Source organism: Bombina bombina, chromosome 4, assembly GCF_027579735.1.
Source record: "Bombina bombina isolate aBomBom1 chromosome 4, aBomBom1.pri, whole genome shotgun sequence".
In the NCBI taxonomy this organism is placed as follows: domain Eukaryota; kingdom Metazoa; phylum Chordata; class Amphibia; order Anura; family Bombinatoridae; genus Bombina; species Bombina bombina.
The window spans coordinates 1054224381-1054246965 of NC_069502.1; the positions used below are offsets into that span (position 1 = coordinate 1054224381).

Consider the following 22585-nt stretch of genomic DNA (forward strand, 5'->3'; position numbering starts at 1 on the left):
TTGGTACTCTTCGTGTCTACTATCAGTGATGTGGTAAGTAGGGAGTACTGGGAAGTCCCCAGTGACATTATTGGAGAGTTCACCAAGGTCAGCAAACACTGGGACTACCCATCCACAACATCATTGATAATGTGTGGAGAGAGTGTTGGATATAACCGCATGTGATCTTGTATCAGAGGTTTGAGGTTCTGGGCAAGGGGTGCAATTACACATGGGTGCCCAAACCCCCTCTAGGACACTAGGGAAAGCTCTATGGGACCCTTCTGACAAGAGGTGGTTGCACTGGGGAGTTTAAGTATGAAAAGCTGGTAGAAGGTGGTTTATAAGTAATATATATTTGTGTGTGCATATGTGTTTACATACAGAAAGAGAAGTGCTCTCTCAGGAACCAACAACAGCTCAATAACTTGTTAGCTTGTTCTATGTTGATTTACCACCTGGGAGCAGTCTCTTTTAGCCAAAAATGCTTTTCACAGATGTCACAGATACCGGGCTGCAAGGGTTAAACACCTACCCCCCTACTACCTCACCCCTGTTGTTTCTCAGCGGTTTTATGCTTTGGATGATCTCCCAGACCTTTTGTTTCCTTTTTTTGATGATGAGTACTTTGTCAGAGAAGAGCTGGTCTCTGACCGGAAAAACCCTCCTAGGAACTCCCGGTCAGCCGCCTCACAACGGACACTTGCCTAACCCCTCTCAGGCTGGCTGGGCTCCTGGAACTCTCGGTTGGCCACAGAACAGCAGGACACCCACTAATTTTACCCCTGGTCGCTCCAGCGGCCCTTTGCCCCAGAGCGCTGCTCTTTTGAGGAGGATTGGTAGCCCCTAGGGTGGATACGAGGTGGGGGAATTACCGGAGGGGAGCTCCTTTGGGAACCGGGATTTTGGACACCCCTACCCCCATAACTTCAACGGACTGTATCTCTGGTCCCCAGTAACGAATCACGCCGCTTTTTGGACTGTGGCATCTGGGGACCGAGAACAAGGTTAGTGCAGCCCTGAAATACCAGGCTATCCCTCTCTGAACAAAAAACATGGCAACCCCAGATGCTAGTCTCGGCCTTCATTGGGCCTTATCAGTGAGGTAAAGCCTCACAACTGTATTGAATGTTACGTTTCTTCTATTTCTGTAAATTATTATATTTTAAAAAAATAATGAAGAAATGATCATCTGGGGTGGCCATGTTCCTTGTTCAGAGAGGAAACACCTGGTATTTTGGAACTGAACTGACCTTGCTAGCCGGGATCAGACTAACATATTTCAGGAAACTTCTTCTCTGTGAAAAGCATCTTTAGGCTACAAGAGACTGTTACCGGGTGGTAAAGTGCCACAGAACAAGCTAACAAGTTATTGAGCTGTTGTTCATTCCTGAGAGAGCTCTTCTCTTTCTGTATGTATATGTAATATAACCCTGGGGAAGTCTCCCTAAGAGTGATATGGTTAGCCAGACATGGACTCATTGCCCAGTGTGCCTAGAAGAATATGGCTATACCTCACTGACGAAGCCCAATGAAGGCCGAAACAATCGTCTGGGCCTGCCATGTTTCTTGTTCAAAGAGGAATTGCCTGGTATTTCGAGGCTGGACTGATCTTGCTAGCCGGATCAGATTGATAAACCGTACTTCAGGAAAGTACTTGGGACAATCCATAATGGGACCCCTGCTTACCATCCTTCTTCCCCTGGTCATAGGCTGGCCACCCAGTATTTTTTTTAAGGATAGCTGGCAACCTTATCACTGCCTGATAAGGACAACTCCTAAAGTTATGTTGACAGAAAGAGACACACCTCCCCAGCTTGAAATGAAAAGGATTTTTTCTCAGGATACAAACATCTGTTTTTCAGATTTTAAAATATATTTAGATGTAAAACAAATAAAATAAAATAAGTTCATATTAGGAGCTAAAAACAACTTACAAATATATAGAAAAATATAAGACGAGAGAGACTAAAATGACTTAAATATCATCATGCCACAAAAGATTGAGAATACAGCACGCTTTTAAAAATAACTGAAACAACAAGCTCATCACAAAAATATTAGGTATCAAAAAAGTATTTTATTACAAATGTCAAAGAAGAAAAAAAATGTATAATCCACAATCTTAAAAAATTGACATCACCATAAAACCTATATAACAGGCACACATACACACTCAGCAAACATACGTGCTTATACCGTATGTTTGTTGTATTGTGTGGAAATACATGATTAACAATATCTATTAAATGGCAAAGTTAAAGAGAATGTTTTTTAAGATTATAATTTACCGCTTGCGCGTGTATGTACATGTTTATGTGTGTGTATGTGTGTGTATGTGCGCATATGTGTGTATGTGCGCATGCACGTATATATGTGTGTCAATGTATGTGCGTGTATGTGTGTGTGTATGTGCGCGTATGTGTGTGTATGTGCGCGTATGTGTGCATATGTGCGCGTATGTGTGTGTATGTATGTGTGCATATGTGTGTGTATGTGCGCATATATATGTGTGTCTGTATGTGTGTGTGCGCGTATACATGTGTGTGTATGCATGTGTGTATGTGTATGTGCGCGTGCGCGTATACATGTGTGTGTATGCATGTGTGTATGTGTATGTGCGCGTGCGCATATACATGTGTGTGTATGCATGTGTGTATGTGCACGTGTGTGTGTGTATGTGCGTGTGCGTCGTATACATGTGTGTATGTATGTGTGTGCATGTATGTGTGTATGTGCGCATATATATGTGTGTCTGTATGTGTGTGTGTGCGTATACATGTGTGGGTATGCATGTGTGTATGTGTGCATGTGTGTGTGTATGTGCGCGTGCGCGTATACATGTGTGTGTATGCATGTGTGTGTATGTGCGTGTGCGCGTATACATGTGTGTGTATGTGTGTGCATGTATGTGTGTATGTGCGCATATGTGTGTGTGTATGTGCGCATATATATGTGTGTCTGTATGTGTGTGTGCGCGTATACATGTGTGTATGTGCGCATGTGTGTGTATGTGCATGTGCGCGTATACATGTGTGTGTATGAATGTGTGTATGTGCGCATGTGTGTGTATGTGCGCGTATACATGTGTGTGTGTATGTGTGTGCATGTATGTGTGTATGTGCGCATATGTGTGTGTATGTGCGCATATATATGTGTGTCTGTATGTGTGTGTGCGCGTATACATGTGTGTCTGTATGTGTGTGTGCGCGTATACATGTGTGTATGTGCGCATGTGTGTGTGTATGTGCATGTGCGCGTATACATGTGTGTGTATGAATGTGTGTATGTGCGCATGTGTGTGTATGTGCGTGTATACATGTGTGTGTGTATGTGTGTGCATGTATGTGTGTATGTATGTGCGCATATGTGTGTGTGTATGTGCGCATATATATGTGTGTGTCTGTGTGTGTGCGAGTATACATGTGTGTGTATGCATGTGTGTATGTGCGCAAGTGTGTGTGTATGTGCGTGTGCGCGTATACATGTGTGTGTGTATGTGTGTGCATGTATGTGTGTATGTGTGCATATGTGTGTGTGTATGTGCGCATATATATGTGTGTCTGTATGTGTGTGTGCGCGTATACATGTGTGTGTATGCATGTGTGTATGTGTGCATGTGTGTGTATGTGCGTGTGTGCGTATACATGTGTGTGTATGCATGTGTGTATGTGCGCATGTGTGTGTATGTGCGTGTGCGCGTATACATGTGTGTATGCATGTGTATGTGCGTGCGTGTGCGCGTATACATGTGTGTGTATGCATGTGTGTATGTGCGCATGTGTGTGTGTATGTGCGTGTGCGCGTATACATGTGTGTGTATGCATGTGTGTATGTATGTGTGTATGTGCGCATATGTGTGTGTGTAGCGCCCAAGACAAATATATGCTATTGAATTTAGTTTGAACAGAGGATACCAAGAGAAAGTAGTACATTTGATTACAAAGTAAGCTGATTTTTTTTTGTTTCAATTTTGCATTCTATTTAAATCATGAAATATTATTTTTGCCTACCATCTGTATCTATGCACTCTAGAGTGTGCTAAATTACGCAAATACCAAATATGACCTTATCACTAGCTTAACAGATGCCTATGGCAGGAAATTAATATCTAGTCATAGTCACATTTGGAGGCAGTAATAAAATAGCTTACAAAAAAAGGTGATTAAAAAAAAATGTATAACATAAGGACCGTACATAATTCTTAAGAAAATATTTTTTGGAGAAATACCTGTAGAAAGGTTTTGCACAATGCCTGCAGCAGCTGTATGAAATACAATATCAGCGCCATCATTGAGGTAATGGAGGTTATTACGACAATCAAATCCTCTATACCCAAAAACGTGGTCCAAGGAGAGGTCCTGTCCGAAAAACAAACGTGGAAGAAATTTGTGTAAAATAATCATACATTTTAAAGGGTCAGTCTAATATACAAATATATTGCTCTGTTTAATTAGTGTTTTTATTTTTAAACATATTCCCTTCATTTTACTATGTGCTCCTCGAAAAGTTACACTCCTGGAACAACTCCATCTGCTCCAGATGAAGATAAAACCAATGGTTGGAGCATATGCACATATTCCTACTTTCGTGGTTCAGATACAGCATGCAATTTTAAAAAACATTTAAATTTACTTCTATTATTAAATTTGCTTTATTCTCTTGGTATCCTTTGTTGAAGGAGCAACAATTCACTACTGGGAGGTATATATGTGTGTAGCTACCAATTAGCAGCTAGCTCCCAGTAGTGCATTGCTGCTCCTGAGCCTACTTAGGTATGCTCTTCAACAAAGGATACTAAGAGAACACAGTCAATTTGATAACAGAAGTAAATTGGAAAGTTGTATAAAATCATTGGCTCCATTTTAATCGTGAAAGGTTTCATGCGCCTTTAAATAATGCTCTTATGGTATCGGATAAATGTCACCAACTAATACTACTTTAAAGGGAAGTTGAATATCCCATTGAAAAGTTCTTTTAAATGTTTTTTTAAAGGTAAATAAGTGAAACTGGATCCCCAAGTATGAACTCTGGCTCCAAAATTATAATTCAAACTTTTACACAATAAGAAGAAGTTATATTTAGAAAATAATAGACTTTTGAAGTCCTACGATTTAGGGCTAGATTATGGAGCCAATTTATCAAGGGCTGAATGGCCCCGATGCCCCTGTTTCCGCACGAGCCTTCAGGCTCACCGGAAACAGCAGTTATGAAGCAGCGGTCTTAAGACCACTGCTCCTTAACTAGTCCGCTGCCTCTGAGGCTGCGGACATTTGCCCAATCCTAAACGATCGGGTTTATTGACACCCCCTGCTCTGCAGGGGGCGGCATTGCCCAAGCAGTTCACTAGAACTACTCGCGCAAACCTGACATGAAATATATGCATTGCACAAGCAGTTCACCAGAATTTATTTAAAAATACGCAGAACATATTCCCCTATGTGAAAAACATTGGAATGTAATATATTTACACTAAAAACACAGTATAACACTTTATTAAATATGCTTTTATATGTGTTCAGCTACTTAACTCCAAAGGGCTTCAATTTACTTTATATACAGAATACATATGTATATATGTCTGTAAATACATATGTACACATATAAATACATAAATATATATGTATACACATAAAAATATACAAATATATAATATATATATATATATATACACACATATACTCTATGTTAAATCCCTATGCAGCCTTTTTCCTCTCTAACATTTTAGACATAGCTTTGAGCCCTCATAACTTATTCGAGCGTAACACTTAACCAGAGCTCTGAGGTCGCACTATCCCAAAAATTAAATTGCGCTTGAGCGAATGTGCTTACTTTCAACTTCTAATATGTTCGACACTTCCAACCTGCACAAACAGCTGCTATAAACCAGATATCGCTCGTGAGCAACTGTTAGCATGCCACTCGTAATCTGGCCTTTAATGAGACATACAAAGCAATAATAAAATGCTCTAATGTGCAAGAACAGAGCTATATACCTGTAAACCCTTTAAAGGGGCTAAACACACAACTAAAGGCAGCTCAAGTGGCAATGCATTGCTGATCCTGAGCTGAGCTTGGCCAGTGATTGGTGGCTACACATATATGCCCCCCCCCTCATTGGCTCAGGCTGTGTTTACCTCAAGACCAATAGTGCATTGACTTTCCAGAGCTGACCATAAACATCTTTCTGTTCAAGCACAGGAGTATTTTACTATTGCTCTCATGTCCCTTTAAAGTAAGCATGAATCTAATATTCAGATTGCTTATTCAATGAGCTGTCATCAGTAAGAGAGAAATTCCAGTTCAAACAGCAACACCATTCCACTTTCATCTTTCTGGCTGATTTGGTTTATGTTAGCTATATTGACAACTCGAGAATCTCCTTCATAGCTTGAGAGAACCACACAAAAATGTTACTTACCTCAACGACTTTCTTTTTTTTATTGATGTTGTTTTTTTGAAGCTTTTCTGGCTGAGGAGCTGCTCTGCTAACTGTTGGTCTAAAATGTAAAGAGACCAAAGATTCAAAAACAAAGTCAGAAAGATACTAGTGAGCAAAAGACATTAAGAAACTCACAGGACGACACACACGTCATTCAACTAAAGCTTTGCATGTCTTTGCACGTAGTAAAGTACTATGACTTTTATACTACCCAATACTGACAATAAGACCCTTTCCATCTCCTACATATTTATGTTACTTATTTTAGTATATAGGGGTCGATTCCAATCTAGTCGATCGTGGTTTTGGTTGTTTTTTTGGCTTTGGACACACCTTTTTTGACACAAATACAAGCAATAATACCATTCTCATATTTGAAAAATATACAATAGTATATCGGAAAAATCTACTCAATCAATGCATCAACAGCATCAATTTGGGTGATCACAATCCAATCAACCACAAGTTATTTACAACAAAATAGACACATAAAATTTAACAGCCAATGGCGTTTGATAAATGCTCAACCACAGATTGACCAATAACACACATTGGGGCCGATTTATGAAAGTGCGAGCGGACATGATACAATGTAGCGTATCATGTCTGCCGCACATCGATAAATGCCAACAGCATACGCTGTCGGCATTTATCATTGCACAAGCAGTTCTTGTGAACTGCTTGTGCAATGCTGCCCCCCCTGCAGATTGGCCACTAGCAGGGGGTGTCACTCAGCCCGATCGTATAGGATCGGGCGGATTGATGTCCGCAGCCTCAGAGCAGGCGGACAAGTTATGGAGCAGCAGTCTTTAGATCGCTGCTTCATAACTGCTGTTTCTGGCTAGCCTGAAAGCTTGCATATAAACAGGGGCATCAAGTTCCATTCGGAGCTTGATAATTCGGCCCCATTGGATAAACAATAACAATATCGATCTTTGCATGCTTGGACAAAAACGAAATGGCGTTTCCCATTACAAAAATGATAACGGACCTTTTTATTGACTATTGAATCTCGCTAGATAAAAAAATGATACTGAACAAATCATCACCATCAATTAACTGTAAAAACACAAAAAAAAAACATCTGCAAACTATCGATAGTTGCGACTTGCAGAGCGAGAACAGACTGCCAGGAGAGGAGAGAATTCTGGACCAGCAGCATGAGGCCTGGTCAGTGAGTGAGATTAGTTGGGTACCCTGGAGAGCAGTTGTGTTTTCTGTTTTTCAGTCATCTACTGTATAGCCTTTACTGGTCATTAACTGTGGCTTTGTTGAGAAATGGAGATTAAATATTGTGGGAGCTATCAAGTCCGGGCTGTGTTTGACTTGGTAGGTTTGTGATCCTTTTGATAATAATAATACAATCATACAAAAACTTTGAAAAGATTGGAATCGAGGCCATAATTGGCAACAGTAGTAAAATATTCATTATTCTGTTTCTGTACATTAAGAAAATTAATAATAGTAGTAACAATAATAATAATAACAATAATTAAACATAAAAAACAAATCTTACAAAATAGATATTTATCAAACCTTTCAGTAACCCTGAAACACTACTACTATGAGAAAATACTACATGGTGTTTCTAACATTGTAAATATTTACTATATTTCTAATGTATAATTGGTTTACAAGTAAGACTGCAAGTATGCATCTTTATATTTATCTATACATATATATATATAAAAATAATGTGTTTGAAGCTGTAACTCTATGTAACAATGTCACAAATTTAAAAGTTACCTTGATCCCCTTGTAAGCAGCAAATAAATCCAAGTAAAAAACTTAGTAAAGTTTTGCTGAATACATCTGACTACGCGTTTCATGCACAAGCAAGGGTTGAATGATCTTTGATTTACTGAGCAAATCAAACAGACGCATGCCAGCAAACATTAGGATACGGATGAAAGCCTTATTAAGCTCTGTTATAAAAACCCAATGCAAGGACAATGTAAGGCGATGTAAATGCTTTATGAGTGCATACACTTTTTCATCTATAAAGGGCTAGAGTAATGCATTGACAATTTTCTAGAAACAAAAAGGAAGCACAAGGTAATGGTATGCGTAAGCGTATAATAAATATTTTTATAATGTATCATTGGATTAAGCATCACAGTAAGTACACTTGGAACCATACATGGGATTATTTACTAAATCTGGCCATCATATATTTGCATAAAATACATTAATTTTAGCTTTATTTAAATACTTCATATACTGAAAAAAACAGAGGTCAATATGTGTTCAGTAGAGTTCACCCATATGGCAGATTTGGAGAATTGTTTAATTACAAACCATGTAAATTGCTGAAAAACATAAGGTTTGCGGTCCAACATTACAAAGACCTTTTGCTGGTAACTTTATGTTATAGTACTTATATGTCTGAGTCAGATCAAAGTCTTCTCTGTACACATGAGCCATATCTCTACTGCACATTATGTGAACACTAATGACAAATATACTATTATTATTGGCTATTATATGAAATATACTAAATATGTTTTTTTTTGTATTGCTATCATAACTATGTATCTGAATTTATTGTACAATAAAGGCTTATAAGCATTTATTCAAACAACCTATTAGAATAAAGTCATTAAAGATTAAACATCAATGAATGTTACAAGTTTAACTATACAGTCATGGCCAAAAATATTGGTACCCGTGCATTTCTGTCAGATAATGCACCACTTCGCCCAGAAAAGTGTTGCAATTACAAATGTTTAGGCATTCTCATGTTTATTTATTTCGTTTGTATTGGTATGACACAAAAAAGTGGAGAAAAAAAAGCCAAATCTGACACATTCTACACAAACCTCCAAAAATGGACTGGACAAATTATTGGCACCCTCAATTTAATATTTGGTAGCACACACCCTGGAGAAAATAACTGAAATCAATCACTTCCTGTAACCATCAATGATGTTCTTACACCTCTCTACTGGAATTTTGGACCACTCTTCTTTCGCCAACTGCTCCAGGTCTCTCAGATTGGAAGGATTCCTTTTCCCAACTGCTGTTTTGAGATCTCTCCACATGTGCTCTATAGGATTGAGATCTGGACTCATTGCTGGCCAGTTCAGTAATCACCAGTGCTTTGTCTTAAACCATTTCTAGGTGCTTTTTGACATGTGCTTTGGGTCATTGTCCTGCTTTAAGACCCATGACCTCTGATGGAGACCCAACTTTCTGACACTGGGCACTACATTGCACCACATAATTCTTTGGTAGTCTTCAGATTTCATAATGCCATGCACACAGTCAAGACATCTAGTGCCTGAAGCAGCAAAGCAATCCCAAAACATCAATGAACCTCCACCATGTTTGACTGTAAGGACTGTATTCTTTTCTTTAAAAGCCTCATTTCTTTTTCTGAAAACAGTAGAATGATGGGCTTTACCAAAATAGCTGTAATTTTGTTTCGTCTGTCCACAGCACATTCTCCCAAAAGGATTTTGTCTTCCTCAGGTAAGTTTTGGCAAACTCCAATCTGGCTTTTTTATGTTTCTGTGTCAGCAGTGGGGTCCTCTAGAGTCTCCTACCATAGTGTCCCTTTTCATTTAGATGGTGACGTATAGTGTGAGCTGACACATTTGTACCCTGTGCCTGAAGGTCAGCTTAAATTTGTCTTGAAGTTGATTGAGGTTCTTTATCCACCATTCGAACAATCCTTTGTTGCAATCTTTGACTACTTTTTCTCTCTTGTCCACGTCCAGGGAGATTAGCTGCAATGCTATGGGCTGCAAATTTCTTGACAATGTTGCACACAGTGGACACAGGAACATTAAGATCTCTGGAGATGGACTTATAACCTTGAGATTGTCCATGCTTTTCCACAATTTTTGTTCTCAAATCCTCAGACAATTCTTTGCTGCTCTTTCTCTTCTCCATGCTCAGTGTGGCACACACAGAGACACACAACAGAAAGGTTGAGTACATTTTTCAACATTTTAGCTTGTTGCCAGTGTGATTTCTATATTGTCAGCACCTGTTAATTGATGCAGGTGAGTTTAATTACAAATTACAAGAGCATCAAAAACTTGGAATGCAATTATTTCTTACAATTTTGAGAAGGTGCCAATATTTTTGTCCAGTCCATTATTTGAGTTTTGCGTGAAATGTGTCAGATTTGGGGGGGTTTTCTCCACTTTTTTGTGTCATACCAATACAGACAAAATACATAAACATGAGAATGCCTAAACATTTGTAATTGCAACAATTTTTTAGGTGAAGTGGTGCATTATCTGACAGAAATGTAGGGGTGCTAATATTTTTGGCCATGACTAGCATCCTAGATGAGAGAACTGATTTTATTACATAATGTGTCAATACCAACAGGTCATGAGAATAAAAATAATGCAAAAAACAGGGACTATAATACTTGTCATAAGGTTACTTTGCAAAGATGAATTATCTCTCAAACTATTTAGCACATTTAAATTCTACACAAATTATATTACTTAATATACCCAATCAACACACTGTATTTTTACTATGTGTCTTGGAAAGGATATATAAAAGCACAGATATATTTCCCCATAGTTTAAAAATGTATAAAATTGAGCTCACAAGAAAGGGGCACTTCAGAAAATCTCAGGAACGCTTTTTTTGTGTGTCAAACACATAGCTCTCAGACCACACTCATTTATATGCTAGAATTAGTGGTGGTTCTAAGAAGGGCTAAAATGCCAGCTACCCAAATTTGCAATGTCTCTTTTTAACAAGTTCAGTGCTCTACTAATTCTACCAAGGCGGTTTTTACCTTGAGAACAGTATTTTGTCTTGTAAAGGGGTGTTCCCTGCTTTTACGTATGTGAAGGAGATGCATACATTACAATAGGGCGCACAAAAAAATGTATACGTTAAATAAAACAAATAAATTAATTATTGAAATAAAATTACTCAGTAAAAAATGATATTGTTTAATCGCATTTAAAATCATAATGAAAATGTTCTGTAAATTTGTATTTTATGAAAGAATTGTACTATAACTACACTGCACATGCAAATATTGTTAGGAAATTTGTATTTATAATACAAAATTCAAGGTACAATATTTTTCTTATTGTAAAATTATTTTCCCGCCTATACTAGAGGGCTGAACAGGGGCGTTCCAAGGGTATGGCTGAAATTTCTCCTCCAGGTCTGGAGTATTCTGTAAACTTTCCCCTTGCAGATCTTGCTGTTTTCTCTCGTAAACTAGAAGGTGACGAAATTGTGTCAAAATACTCAATACACATATTACTCTGCAGGATTTCATTTTAAAAGTGCACCCTCCGCTCCCCAGTGAAGTTTCCCCTTCTAGGGAGCACCACTACTTTCTATGGGGGACATCTTGCCACTCGCAGATACAGACCCTTTTTTGTTAGAATTCCATGAGGGCAGCCCGTGTGTGGCCGACCCAGCAATGTTTTAAGAATTGGGCCCTAAGACTGTGATACTTAGTGCTTTTGTTAGCAGTCAGTGGCATCATCAGTGCAGTTTTATCATATAGAATCTCCAGAAAAACATCCTGTGCAAAAGACATCTGCTGATGTCTTCAGATTATCTGCCCACATTAGCTGGCAAATGGGAGAAGAAGGATTAAAATGCCTGATCCAGATGCTACGTAAAAGAGTTGTATTGTAAAAAAAACATGAATTGTTTAGAACACAGGCGTCTAAAATGCTTGAGGATAAAAAAAGCCTTTTGGTTAATTTGCTTGAAAAAATAAGACAAACTTAATAAACCTGCCCAAAACCTGTTTATATATTGATTGCACTCAAAGTCTTAGACCCCTGGTTTAGAATATAGATTGATTTAAGCTATGAGTTATAGGACATTAAACAAAAAGTACCTAAATTCAAGTTTAAAGAAAAATTTCTTACACCTTTATATGTTTTTTTATTTTCATACAATCTGTAAATGTGTAATGTTCTGCACAGTATATCTGAATATTAGAGATAGATCCTTATTTATGTGATATTTTGGTTTAAAGGTACAGTCTACTCAAAAAATTTTATTGTTTAAAAAGATAAATAATCCCTATATTATCCATTCCCCAGTTTTGCATAACCAACACTGTTATATTGATATAATATTACCTCTATGATTAACTTGTATCTAAGCATCTTCTGACTGACCCTTATCTCAGTGTTTTTTACAAATTTGCATTTAAGCAAAATAGTGCTGCTTCCTGCATAATTCCATGTGTGTGAGCACAATTTTATCTATATAGCACACATGAACAAGCACTGTTGGTCTGTGAAAAGCTGATAAAATACACTGAGATAAGAGGCAGCCTACAGTGGCTTAGAAACAGGTAGAGATTTATAAGTTATAAAGTATATTAATATAATAATGTTGGTTGTGCAAAGCTGGTAAATGGATAGTAAAGATGTTATCTATCTTTTTAAACAATAAAAAAAATCTAATTTACTCTTTGTCTGCTATTTTTATTAACCTGCTTCTTCATGATTGGTCTATAGAGCTAATTGCTGTTAAACAGAGTACACCTGCCCCTAAACTGTCCCAACATTGCTCTAGCATACTGAACGTCATTTGTCTATGTCACTTAGAGGGTCAATTTTGATCCATCAGAATTCCTGTGAAAAAAACAGTTGATGGCAATTTAGGATAAAATTGTCCTCTTTGTCAAAACCATTCCAATCCTTTAGAAGACAGTTTAAATTAATAGAACCACTTGAATAGTAAACAATTAAACAGCAACACTTTGTTAAATACATGAAAAACAAACAAAAATAAAACTATAAGGATCAGGCATAACTCAGAGACCTTAACGAAAACTAAAGCTATGCAACCTAAGCAAAAGTTAAAAAAACAAAACGTGGTAGCTATTTAATCAAATGTCGATGGTGACTGATTAATGAGTTTTTACTTTAGGTTTTTCACTTAACCATCAACATCATTTTATGCCACCTAAAATTTTAATTTCATATTGTTAAGAGGAATTTTAGAATGAAACGAATATTACGCTAATTGTATTTCATTTGAATAAAAGTTTCATAGTTTAAAAATGGCTGAGCAATATTTTTAACTCCATATTAAACCAAATAATTATTGTGGTTTTTAAAATGTGAATTGAGCATGCTCAAAAACACTGGGGGGAAAAAGCCTAGATACACAGCCTGAAACTAGTTAATATTTAGATACACAGCCTGAAACTAGTTAATATGGCTATCAAGCGGTAAAGGCTGCTGAATTCTAAAAATCACCTGTAAATGTGCTGGAAACTAGTTTTCCTGTGAACTTGAATACTGCTGTTAAAGGGACAGTCAAGCCCAAAAAAAACTTTCCTGTTTCAAATAGGGCATGTAATTTTAAACAACTTTCCAATTTACTTTTATCACCACTTTTGCTTTGTTCTCTTTGTATTCTTAGTTGAAAGCTAAACCGAGGAGGTTCATATGCTAATTTCTTAGACCTTGAAGGCCGCCTCTAATCTAAATGCATTTTGATAGTTTTTCACCACTAGAGGGCATTAGTTCACGTGCTTCATATAGATAACATTGAGCTCATGCACGTGAATTTACCATGGAGACAGCTCTGATTGGCTAAAATGCAAGTCTGTCAAAAGAACTGAAATAAGGGGGCAGTCTGCTGAGGCTTAGATACAAGGTAATTACAGAGGTAAAACGTGTATAATTATAACAGTGTTGGTTATGCAAAACTGGGGATTTGGTAATTAAGGGATTATCTATCTTTTAAAGCAACAAATATTCTGGTGTTGACTGTCCCTTTAACTTGTACCTATGCAAGGTAGGAGATGTTATGTATCTGACTTGCTTGTGATAAGAGGTTTATTGCAGGGCTTTCAAATGGATTAGAATGACAAAATTCTTCACATGAGAATTCTGATGGTTAGAATAGGGTTATGTTAAACTGAAAATTAGAATAATTTGAAAACTTAAATATACTATTTATTTTTATATTATACTGTATTTCATCTGGTAAGTACAATTACATTAAACATGTTAATAATAAACAGGCTAAAATTGGAGGGGCAGACACCAAATGTACTCTAGAAATGAACTGTTAAAAGAACACAAGAACACAATATAAAATGTAATCTTCCCCTTTAAAGGGGCATGAATGTCAAAATTAAACAAATTAAACAGATATAGTGTGCAATTTTAAGAGACGTTTTAATGTATGCCTTTTATCAAATTGCAACAAACAGATATAGATCTAAGGGTTTTGTGGGGTACAAATTGATGAAAGCGCTGAAAATACAGCTTAATCATCACACTTACATTAGTAAGTCTCATTAGTAAGTCTCATTAGTAAGTCTCATCAGTAAGTAGCTGTTTTTGCCTGTGGTATTCCCACTTATACTGAATACTTTAGTATAGGCTATAGAAAAGCTATGTAAACAAAGCCAGCAGAAGAAATTACACTCCCAGGGGGCAGTAGGAGGGATAAGTAATAAAATGTTAATTTGCAATTGTTCTAAGAGCCAAATGATCTAAAGATCTCCATTCAGTCGATCTAAGTCTCATCAGCAAGTCTCATCAGTAAGTCTCATCAGTAAGTCTCATCAGTAAGTCTCATCAGTAAGTCTCATCAGTAAGTCTCATCAGTAAGTTTTATCAGTAAGTCTCATCAGTAAGTCTCATCAGTAAGTTTTATCAGTAAGTTTTATCAGTAAGTCTCATCAGTAAGTCTCATCAGTAAGCCTCATCAGTAAGTTTTATAAGTAAGTCTCATCAGTAAGTCTCATCAGCAAGTCTCATCAGTAAGTCTTATCAGTAAGTTTTATCAGTAAGTCTCATCAGTAAGTCTCATCGGTAAGTCTCATCAGTACGTTTTATCAGTAAGTCTCATCAGTAAGTCTCATCAGTAAGTCTCATCAGTACGTTTTATCAGTAAGTTTCATCAGTAAGTTTTAACAGTAAGTCTCATCAGTAAGTCTCATCAGAAAGTCTCATCAGTAAGTCTCATCATCAGTACGTTTTATCAGTAAGTTTCATCAGTAAGTTTTAACAGTAAGTCTCATCAGTAATTCTCATCAGTAAGTCTCATCAGTACGTTTTATCAGTAAGTTTCATCAGTAAGTATTAACAGTAAGTCTCCTCAGTAAGTCTCATCAGAAAGTCTCATCAGAAAGTCTCATCAGTAAGTCTCATCAGTAAGTTTTATCAGTAAGTCTCATTAGTAAGTCTCATCAGTAAGTAGCTGTTTTTGCCTGTGGTATTCCCACTTATACTGAATACTTTAATATAGGCTATAGAAAAGCTATGTAAACAAAGCCAGCAGAAGAAATTACACTCCCAGGGGGCAGTAGGAGGGATAAGTAATAAAATGTTAATTTGCAATTGCTCTTAGAGCTCGATGATCTAAAGATCTCCATTCAGTCGATCTAAGTCTCATCAGTAAGTCTCATCAGTAAGTCTCATTAGTAAGTCTCATCAGTAAGTCTCATCAGTAAGTCTCATCAGTAAGTCTCATCAGTAAGTCTCATTAGTAAGTCTCATCAGTAAGTCTCATCAGTAAGTCTCATCAGTAAGTTTTATCTGTAAGTCTCATCAGTAAGTCTCATCAGTAAGTCTCATCAGTAAGTCTCATCAGTAAGTCTCATTAGTAAGTCTTATCAGTAAGTCTCATCAGTAAGTCTCATCAGTAAGTCTCATCAGTAAGTCTCATTAGTATCTTATCAGTAAGTCTCATCAGTAAGTCTCACCAGTAAGTTTTATCAGTAAGTCTCATCAGCAAGTCTCATCAGTAAGTCTCATCAGTAAGTTTTATCAGTAAGTCTCATCAGCAAGTCTCATCAGTATGTCTTATCAGTAAGTCTCATTAGTAAGTCTCACCAGCAAGTCTCATCAGTAAGTCTCATTAGTATGTCTTACCAGTAAGTCTCATCAGTAAGTTTTATCAGTAAGTCTCATCAGTAAGTCTCATCAGCAAGTCTCATCAGTAAGTTTTATCAGTAAGTCTCATCAGTAAGGCGAGGTCCCTCAAATAATCTTATAAAGGCAAATTTTAGATCAGCAATGTTTATCCTGTCATGCAGGGTTCTGGATGTGAAGCAGATACTCCTACATTACAATATAAGGTCTAAAATAATCCAAAGATTTATTTTTATGCCGGTGAGTTTTTGATCACCGGCCCCTAAGTACTGGGCTTTGGTATACAGACAGAGTTAAAGGGACAGTTAAGTTCTTTTGACAGACTTGCATTTTAGCCAATCAGTGCTGACTCCTAGGTAACTCCACGGGCATGAGCACAATGTTATCTATATGGCACACATGAATTAATACCATCTAGTTGTGAAAAAAATGTCAAAATGCCTTCAAGGGCTAAGAAACTTGCATATGAGACTCCTAGGTTTAGCTTTCAACTAAGAATACCAAGAGAACAAAGCAAAATTGATGATAAAAGTAAATGGGAAAGTTGTTTAAAATTACACGCCCTATCTGAATCATGAAAGTTTATTTTTGACTAAACTGTCCCTATAAGATAAGGGTTGTGCTGTCAAATAACAAAAACAGCTATTTCATACTACAATTCAGTGTAAATATTCTAAAGTTTCATTTTGTCCGCTAAGCCGTAATTGGCTACAATAAAGGAAAATAAAAAGTATACATAAACTATTACAATTATTACTTAGAATAAGTATAATAATTATGATGTAATATTTTTCAGGTATACTGCTGCACTTTCCATGACAGTTCATGTTTTGAACATTACTTATTGTCTCCCTTTCCTCTGACATTAAAGGGATATGAAACCCAATTACCAAACATTTTCTTTTGTGATTTAGACAGAGTATACCATTTTAAAGAAGTTTCCAATTTACTTATTTTATCTAATTTGTTTCATTCCCATGATATTCTGTGTTGAAGAGATACCTAGGTAGGCATCTGGAGTACTACAGAGCAAAAAATAGTGCCGCCGTCTAGTGCTCTTGCAAATGGATGGCTTTGCCATATAGTGCTCCAGATATGAGCCATGAAAGAAAAACATTGAGTTTTGTATCCCTTTAAATACAGTAGAATTGCAAAACTAACATATGCATAATAAAAAGACAATGCAATACAACTTACTCTCACTAGATTGTTATCTGACAAATTTATTTTTGCCCCATTTGCTGGCCCCCTGTATCATGTGACAGCTATCAACCTATCAGAGACTAATATATGTAGACATTGTAAACTTGTGCACATGCTCAGTAGGAGCTGTGCCTCAGAAAGTGTGCATAAAAAAGACTGTGGAAAATTTAATAATGGAAGTAAATTCTTTAATCTGCATGAACTACATAAATCATGAAAGTGTAATTTTGACTTTAGTGTCCCTTTAACAGAAACATACAATCTAACCCATGTATTTTTATCTTTTTGTATAAACCCTGTAATGTAATTCTGTATTGCACAAAGAATAGTTGCTGTGTTAATACTTACTTGACAATTCCCTGCCTCCAAAGGAAAGCAAATCAAAACACAATGTAAATATTAACCATTTCTTCACAATTTATAATGTTCAAAACAAATAAGGTGCATAGTAATAAAGTCAAAGCCAAGCAGGCCGAGCAGGAGATGATATGATTTAAGAACAAACACCTGTAACCACAGTTCGTAATAACAGCATTAAATATTGTAAATGACCTAGTAATATTGTAATACCATTAAATGCCATCTTTACTTTACAGAAGCCAATAGCGTCTATCTCTGAAGGTGCTTTCTATCTGCTCCTGCTTGGCATTTGCCAGTTTCCATTCAGACTGCTTTACACTCTATGTGTAGACTTTATTGGTAAACATTTGGTTGCCCACGTTGTTTGGTAAAGAAATATCTGCTATCTAACCTTTAATTTGCTTTAATTCACATGCATATCAAGTTGGAAAGATGGGGTTAAAAGGTTTTCTCCAGCTCTATGGTAAGCAGTATATATTCAGCTGCATTTTGCAGGAAAATACATATTAGCGTTAAATATTTGAAATGATTCTCACTCACTAAAAGAACATATGTTTTCTACCAAATGCATTATTATGCCAGATTCATGCTATGCTAAGTCTCTGACTAATTGCACAGCAGTGAGTTCTATTGAAATTTTATGGTGTGTTCTTGGGGCCAGCTCTAGGATTTGCACTGATAATGTGCTGCCTGCGTCTGAGAATAAAATTACGCCCCCAAACTGTCTTTCCTCTACAGTCTAAACCACAGATTTTCAAACCTGTCCTCAGGCTACCCTAACAGCCCAGATTTTGGGATATCTGAACTGGAGCACAGGTGAAATAATCAGCTGATTAGTGAACATGGTTATTTTATCTGCCCTCACCCAAAGAAAGCCTGAAAATCAGTCCTATTAGGGAGGCCTAGCGGTCTAAACCCAACCATTGCACTTCTTTAAATCATCTAAAAGGCAAAAGCAATACATAGATTTATGTACTTGAGCATTTTTATATTATGTAAGGCAAGTATGGCCAACTGGCAGCCTTTGAGCCTTATGTGGCCCTCTACACTAGTTTTCGTGGCCCCTGGAAAACAGTAGAACTGAGAATGTGTGCTATAAATTTTGTGGTCCCGTGAAAAATCTGAACTAAAAAAGTGCGCTTTATGGACTTCTGGTTGGTAAAAAATCTTTAAATGTGATATCAGCAGATAGAAGGTACCCTGTAATATTGCCTAAATCGGGCTCTGTGGCACTAAATATTTTTAGGAAATATATTACTTGTGTGTTTAATATCCATAAATTAATATGGGGCCCTTGAGGCTTCCTAAATATTGATCTTTGGCCCTCATGGGTTAGGAAGTGCTGCTCTTATTATAGAGCCGGCCCTGTTTACATTACGGACATTCTAATGTAAAATTTACATGCTCTCATTTTTATGTTGTTTTTACATCACTGACCCTATCTTGCTATGGGGTTGATTACAATCTATAATTTTATCTACATGTTAATGGATGCAGATTAATTGTTTTTGATCTCAAAGTGATCACAATTAGCCTTTTCCCTTGTTTATTAGCAGTATTTTTTTCATTATCATTTGATGAAAAATGTGTCTATACTTAACGTGTTCCAGCCCTGTTTTTCTGATCACAATCCAAATTTCCTTTACAACACATTTACGGGGCTATTTTTCCCTTTTTGAATTCAACAGCTAAAAGGACTTGATGAGCCCGATAACACTATTTTTACAAGTTGATACAAGTTTTCAAACACATCGTTAGTTTTGTGCATGGGTAAAACATACTGAAATTACCTCTGGCATATTGGATAACATTAGGAAGCAGCATCACCAAACAGGCACAAAGGCTACCTCCACAATTTATTAAACTAAAAAAAAATAATAATACTTACTTTTGGGAAATGCTATATACTATTTACCAATTTGTACAACACTTTTTTCTACATACAGTATATTGTTAAAATAGTTTTTAAGCTGATTTTAAAAGCTATATTGAATTGAACAGGCTCTATTCACTAAACAAATATTCTTAATTTTTCCTTCTCTTATTATCCTTTTCATTAGTATGAGAAGTAAAGAGCTATGAGGATGAAGATTGTGTTATGTTCATTAATAGTGTGTTTAAACATAGTACTTGAATTTGAGAAGATAAAGAAGCAAAAGGTCACATAATTATAATACAAGGAAACCAATAACATCTTAGTTACAAAATATGAAAGAAAAGACAATACCAGAAGTCAGGAGTGTGAGGTATAGTCATATCAATTAGTAGAGACCAAAAAAGTATCTAGCAAGACTTTTTCATTCAGGGGCCATTACCATCCACTAGACACTCAGTGTGACTAGACATCCAGTGTGACTAGACATTCAGTGTTACTAGACACCCAGTGTCATTAAACACCCAATGTCACTAGACACTTAGTGTCACAAGAAATCTAGTGTCAGACACCCAGTGCCACTAGACATTGTTTCATTAGACACCCAGTGTCACTAGATATCCAGGGTCATTAGACACACAGTTTCTCTAGACATCCAGGGTCATTAGATACCCAGTGTCACTAGACATCCAGGGTAATTAAATACCAAGTATTACTAGACACCCAGTGTCATTAGATACCCAGTGTCACTAGACATCCAGGGTCATTAGAACATCACAGTGTCACTAAACATCCAGTGTCATGTCATTAGACACCCAGGAACACAGTGTCAGTAGACATCCAGTGTCATTAGACACCCAGGGTCACAGTGTCATTAGATACCAAGTGTCACTAGACATCCAGGGTCATTAGACACCCAGGGTCAAAGTGTCATTAGACAACCAGCATCACAGTGTCACTAGATATCCAGTGTTATTAGACACCCAGTGTCACTAGACATCCATGGTCATTAGATACCAAGTATTACTAGACACCCAGTGTCATTAGATACCCAGTGTCACTAGACATCCAGGGTCATTAGACCGTCACAGTGTCACTAGACATCCAGTGTCATGTCATTAGACACCCAGGCTCACAGTGTCACTAGACATCCAGTGTCATTAGACACCCAGGGTCACAGTGTCACTAGTCATCCAGTGTAATTAGATACCCAGTGTCACTAGACATCCAGGGTCATTAGACACCCAGGGACACAGTGTCATTAGACAACCAGTGTCACAGTGTCACTAGCTATCCAGTGTCATTAGACACCCAGTGTCACAAGACATCCAGTGACTTTGTGCAGTGTTAACAATTTTTCTGCCTTGAGTCACTTCGGCAACACTATTCCAATAACATTTCAAGAAGATTTTCTCAGGCTTTTTGGACTTTTCGATTTCAATAGCATTGACCTCTTGAAAAAACATTTACTACTGTTTTGTGAGCCATACTTTGTGTATTCACATGGCTTTTTATCCATGTTAAAGGTTTTGGGAAAGCTAAGTTGACATGTTACTGAACACAATAATTTCCTACTTTAATATAAAAGCTAGAAATAAAGCATAAGTGCAACCATTAGAATGCTCATTTATGCTTACATAAAGATGTTTAAAAAAGTTTAGCATACATTTGCATAATATTATATAAAATGTTAACTTCACACTCTTAATAAATAGTTATTATAAGTTTATAAACATAAGATGGTCATGATCAATATTAAATCAGTTAGTTGTCCTGTTTTACATTCTCTTTGGCTGCATAATTATTGTATACTAGTTGATAAGCTTGCCCAAAGGGCAGTCTAATTTTTGTTTTAGCTACAGATGTAGAAACAACCTATTTCTCTTGTAAGGTGTATCCAGTCCACGGATCATCCATTACTTGTGGGATATTCTCATTCCCAACAGGAAGTTGCCAGAGGACACCCACAGCAGAGCTGTAATATAGCTCCTCCCCTAACTGTCATAGCCAGTCATTCTCTTGCAACTCTCAACAAGCAAGGACGTTGTAGGAGAGAGTGGTTAAATATAGCTAGTTTATTTTCTTCAATCAAAAGTTTGTTATTTTTAAATAGTACCAGAGTTGTGCTATTTTATCTCAGGCAGTAAATAGAAGAAGAATCTGCCTGAGGTTTCTATGATCTTAGCAGGTTGTAACTAAGATCCATTGCTGTTCTCACATATGTCTGAGGGGATTACACAGATGAGGTAAAACTTCAGCGAAAGAATGGCGTGCAGTTTATTCTGCTATCAGGTATGTGCAGTTATAATTTTTTCTAGAGATGGAAAACACTAGAAAATGCTGCTGATACCGGATTAATGTAAGTTAAGCCTGAATACAGTGATTTAATAACGACTGGTATCATGCTTACTCCCAGGGGTAATACCCTTATGATATTGCAATATAAAACGTTTGCTGGCATGTTTAATCATTTTTATATATACTTTGGTGATAAAACTTTATTGGGGCCTAGTTTTTTTCCACATGGCTGGCTTAAATTTTGACTAGAAACAATTTCCACTGTTGTAGTATAAAAGTTACAGTTGGTGCAGTTAAAATTACAAACTGTGACATCCAGCTTCCCTCAAAGGCCCTCTGTATGCTATAGGACATCTCTAAAGGGCCCAAAGGCTTTCCAAAGTCATTTATTGGGGAAGGTAGGGCCACAGTTGTTGTGACTGTTAAAAAACGTCTATTTCGTTTTTTTTTATCCGTTTTTTGAACTAAGGGGTTAATCATCCATTTGCAAGTGGGTGCAATGCTCTGTTAGCCTATTATACACACTGTAAAAATTTCGTTTGATTTACTGCATTTTTTTCACTGTTTTTCAAATTCTGA

The 22585-nt window shown here is 36.9% G+C and overlaps 1 protein-coding gene across 1 annotated transcript in view; it reads right to left on the reverse strand.

Annotated features, from left to right (window-relative positions):
• EML6 (EMAP like 6) overlaps positions 1-22585 on the reverse strand; it is a 540560-nt gene that overhangs the window by 115043 nt on the left and 402932 nt on the right. Inside the window, exons 29-32 of the mRNA XM_053712691.1 lie at positions 17824-17838; positions 8168-8176; positions 6401-6479; positions 4211-4340 (exon numbers count right to left, since the gene is read on the reverse strand). Of these exons, the coding sequence (XP_053568666.1) occupies positions 4211-4340; positions 6401-6479; positions 8168-8176; positions 17824-17838 (233 nt within the window). The remainder of the gene's footprint in view (positions 1-4210; positions 4341-6400; positions 6480-8167; positions 8177-17823; positions 17839-22585) is intronic.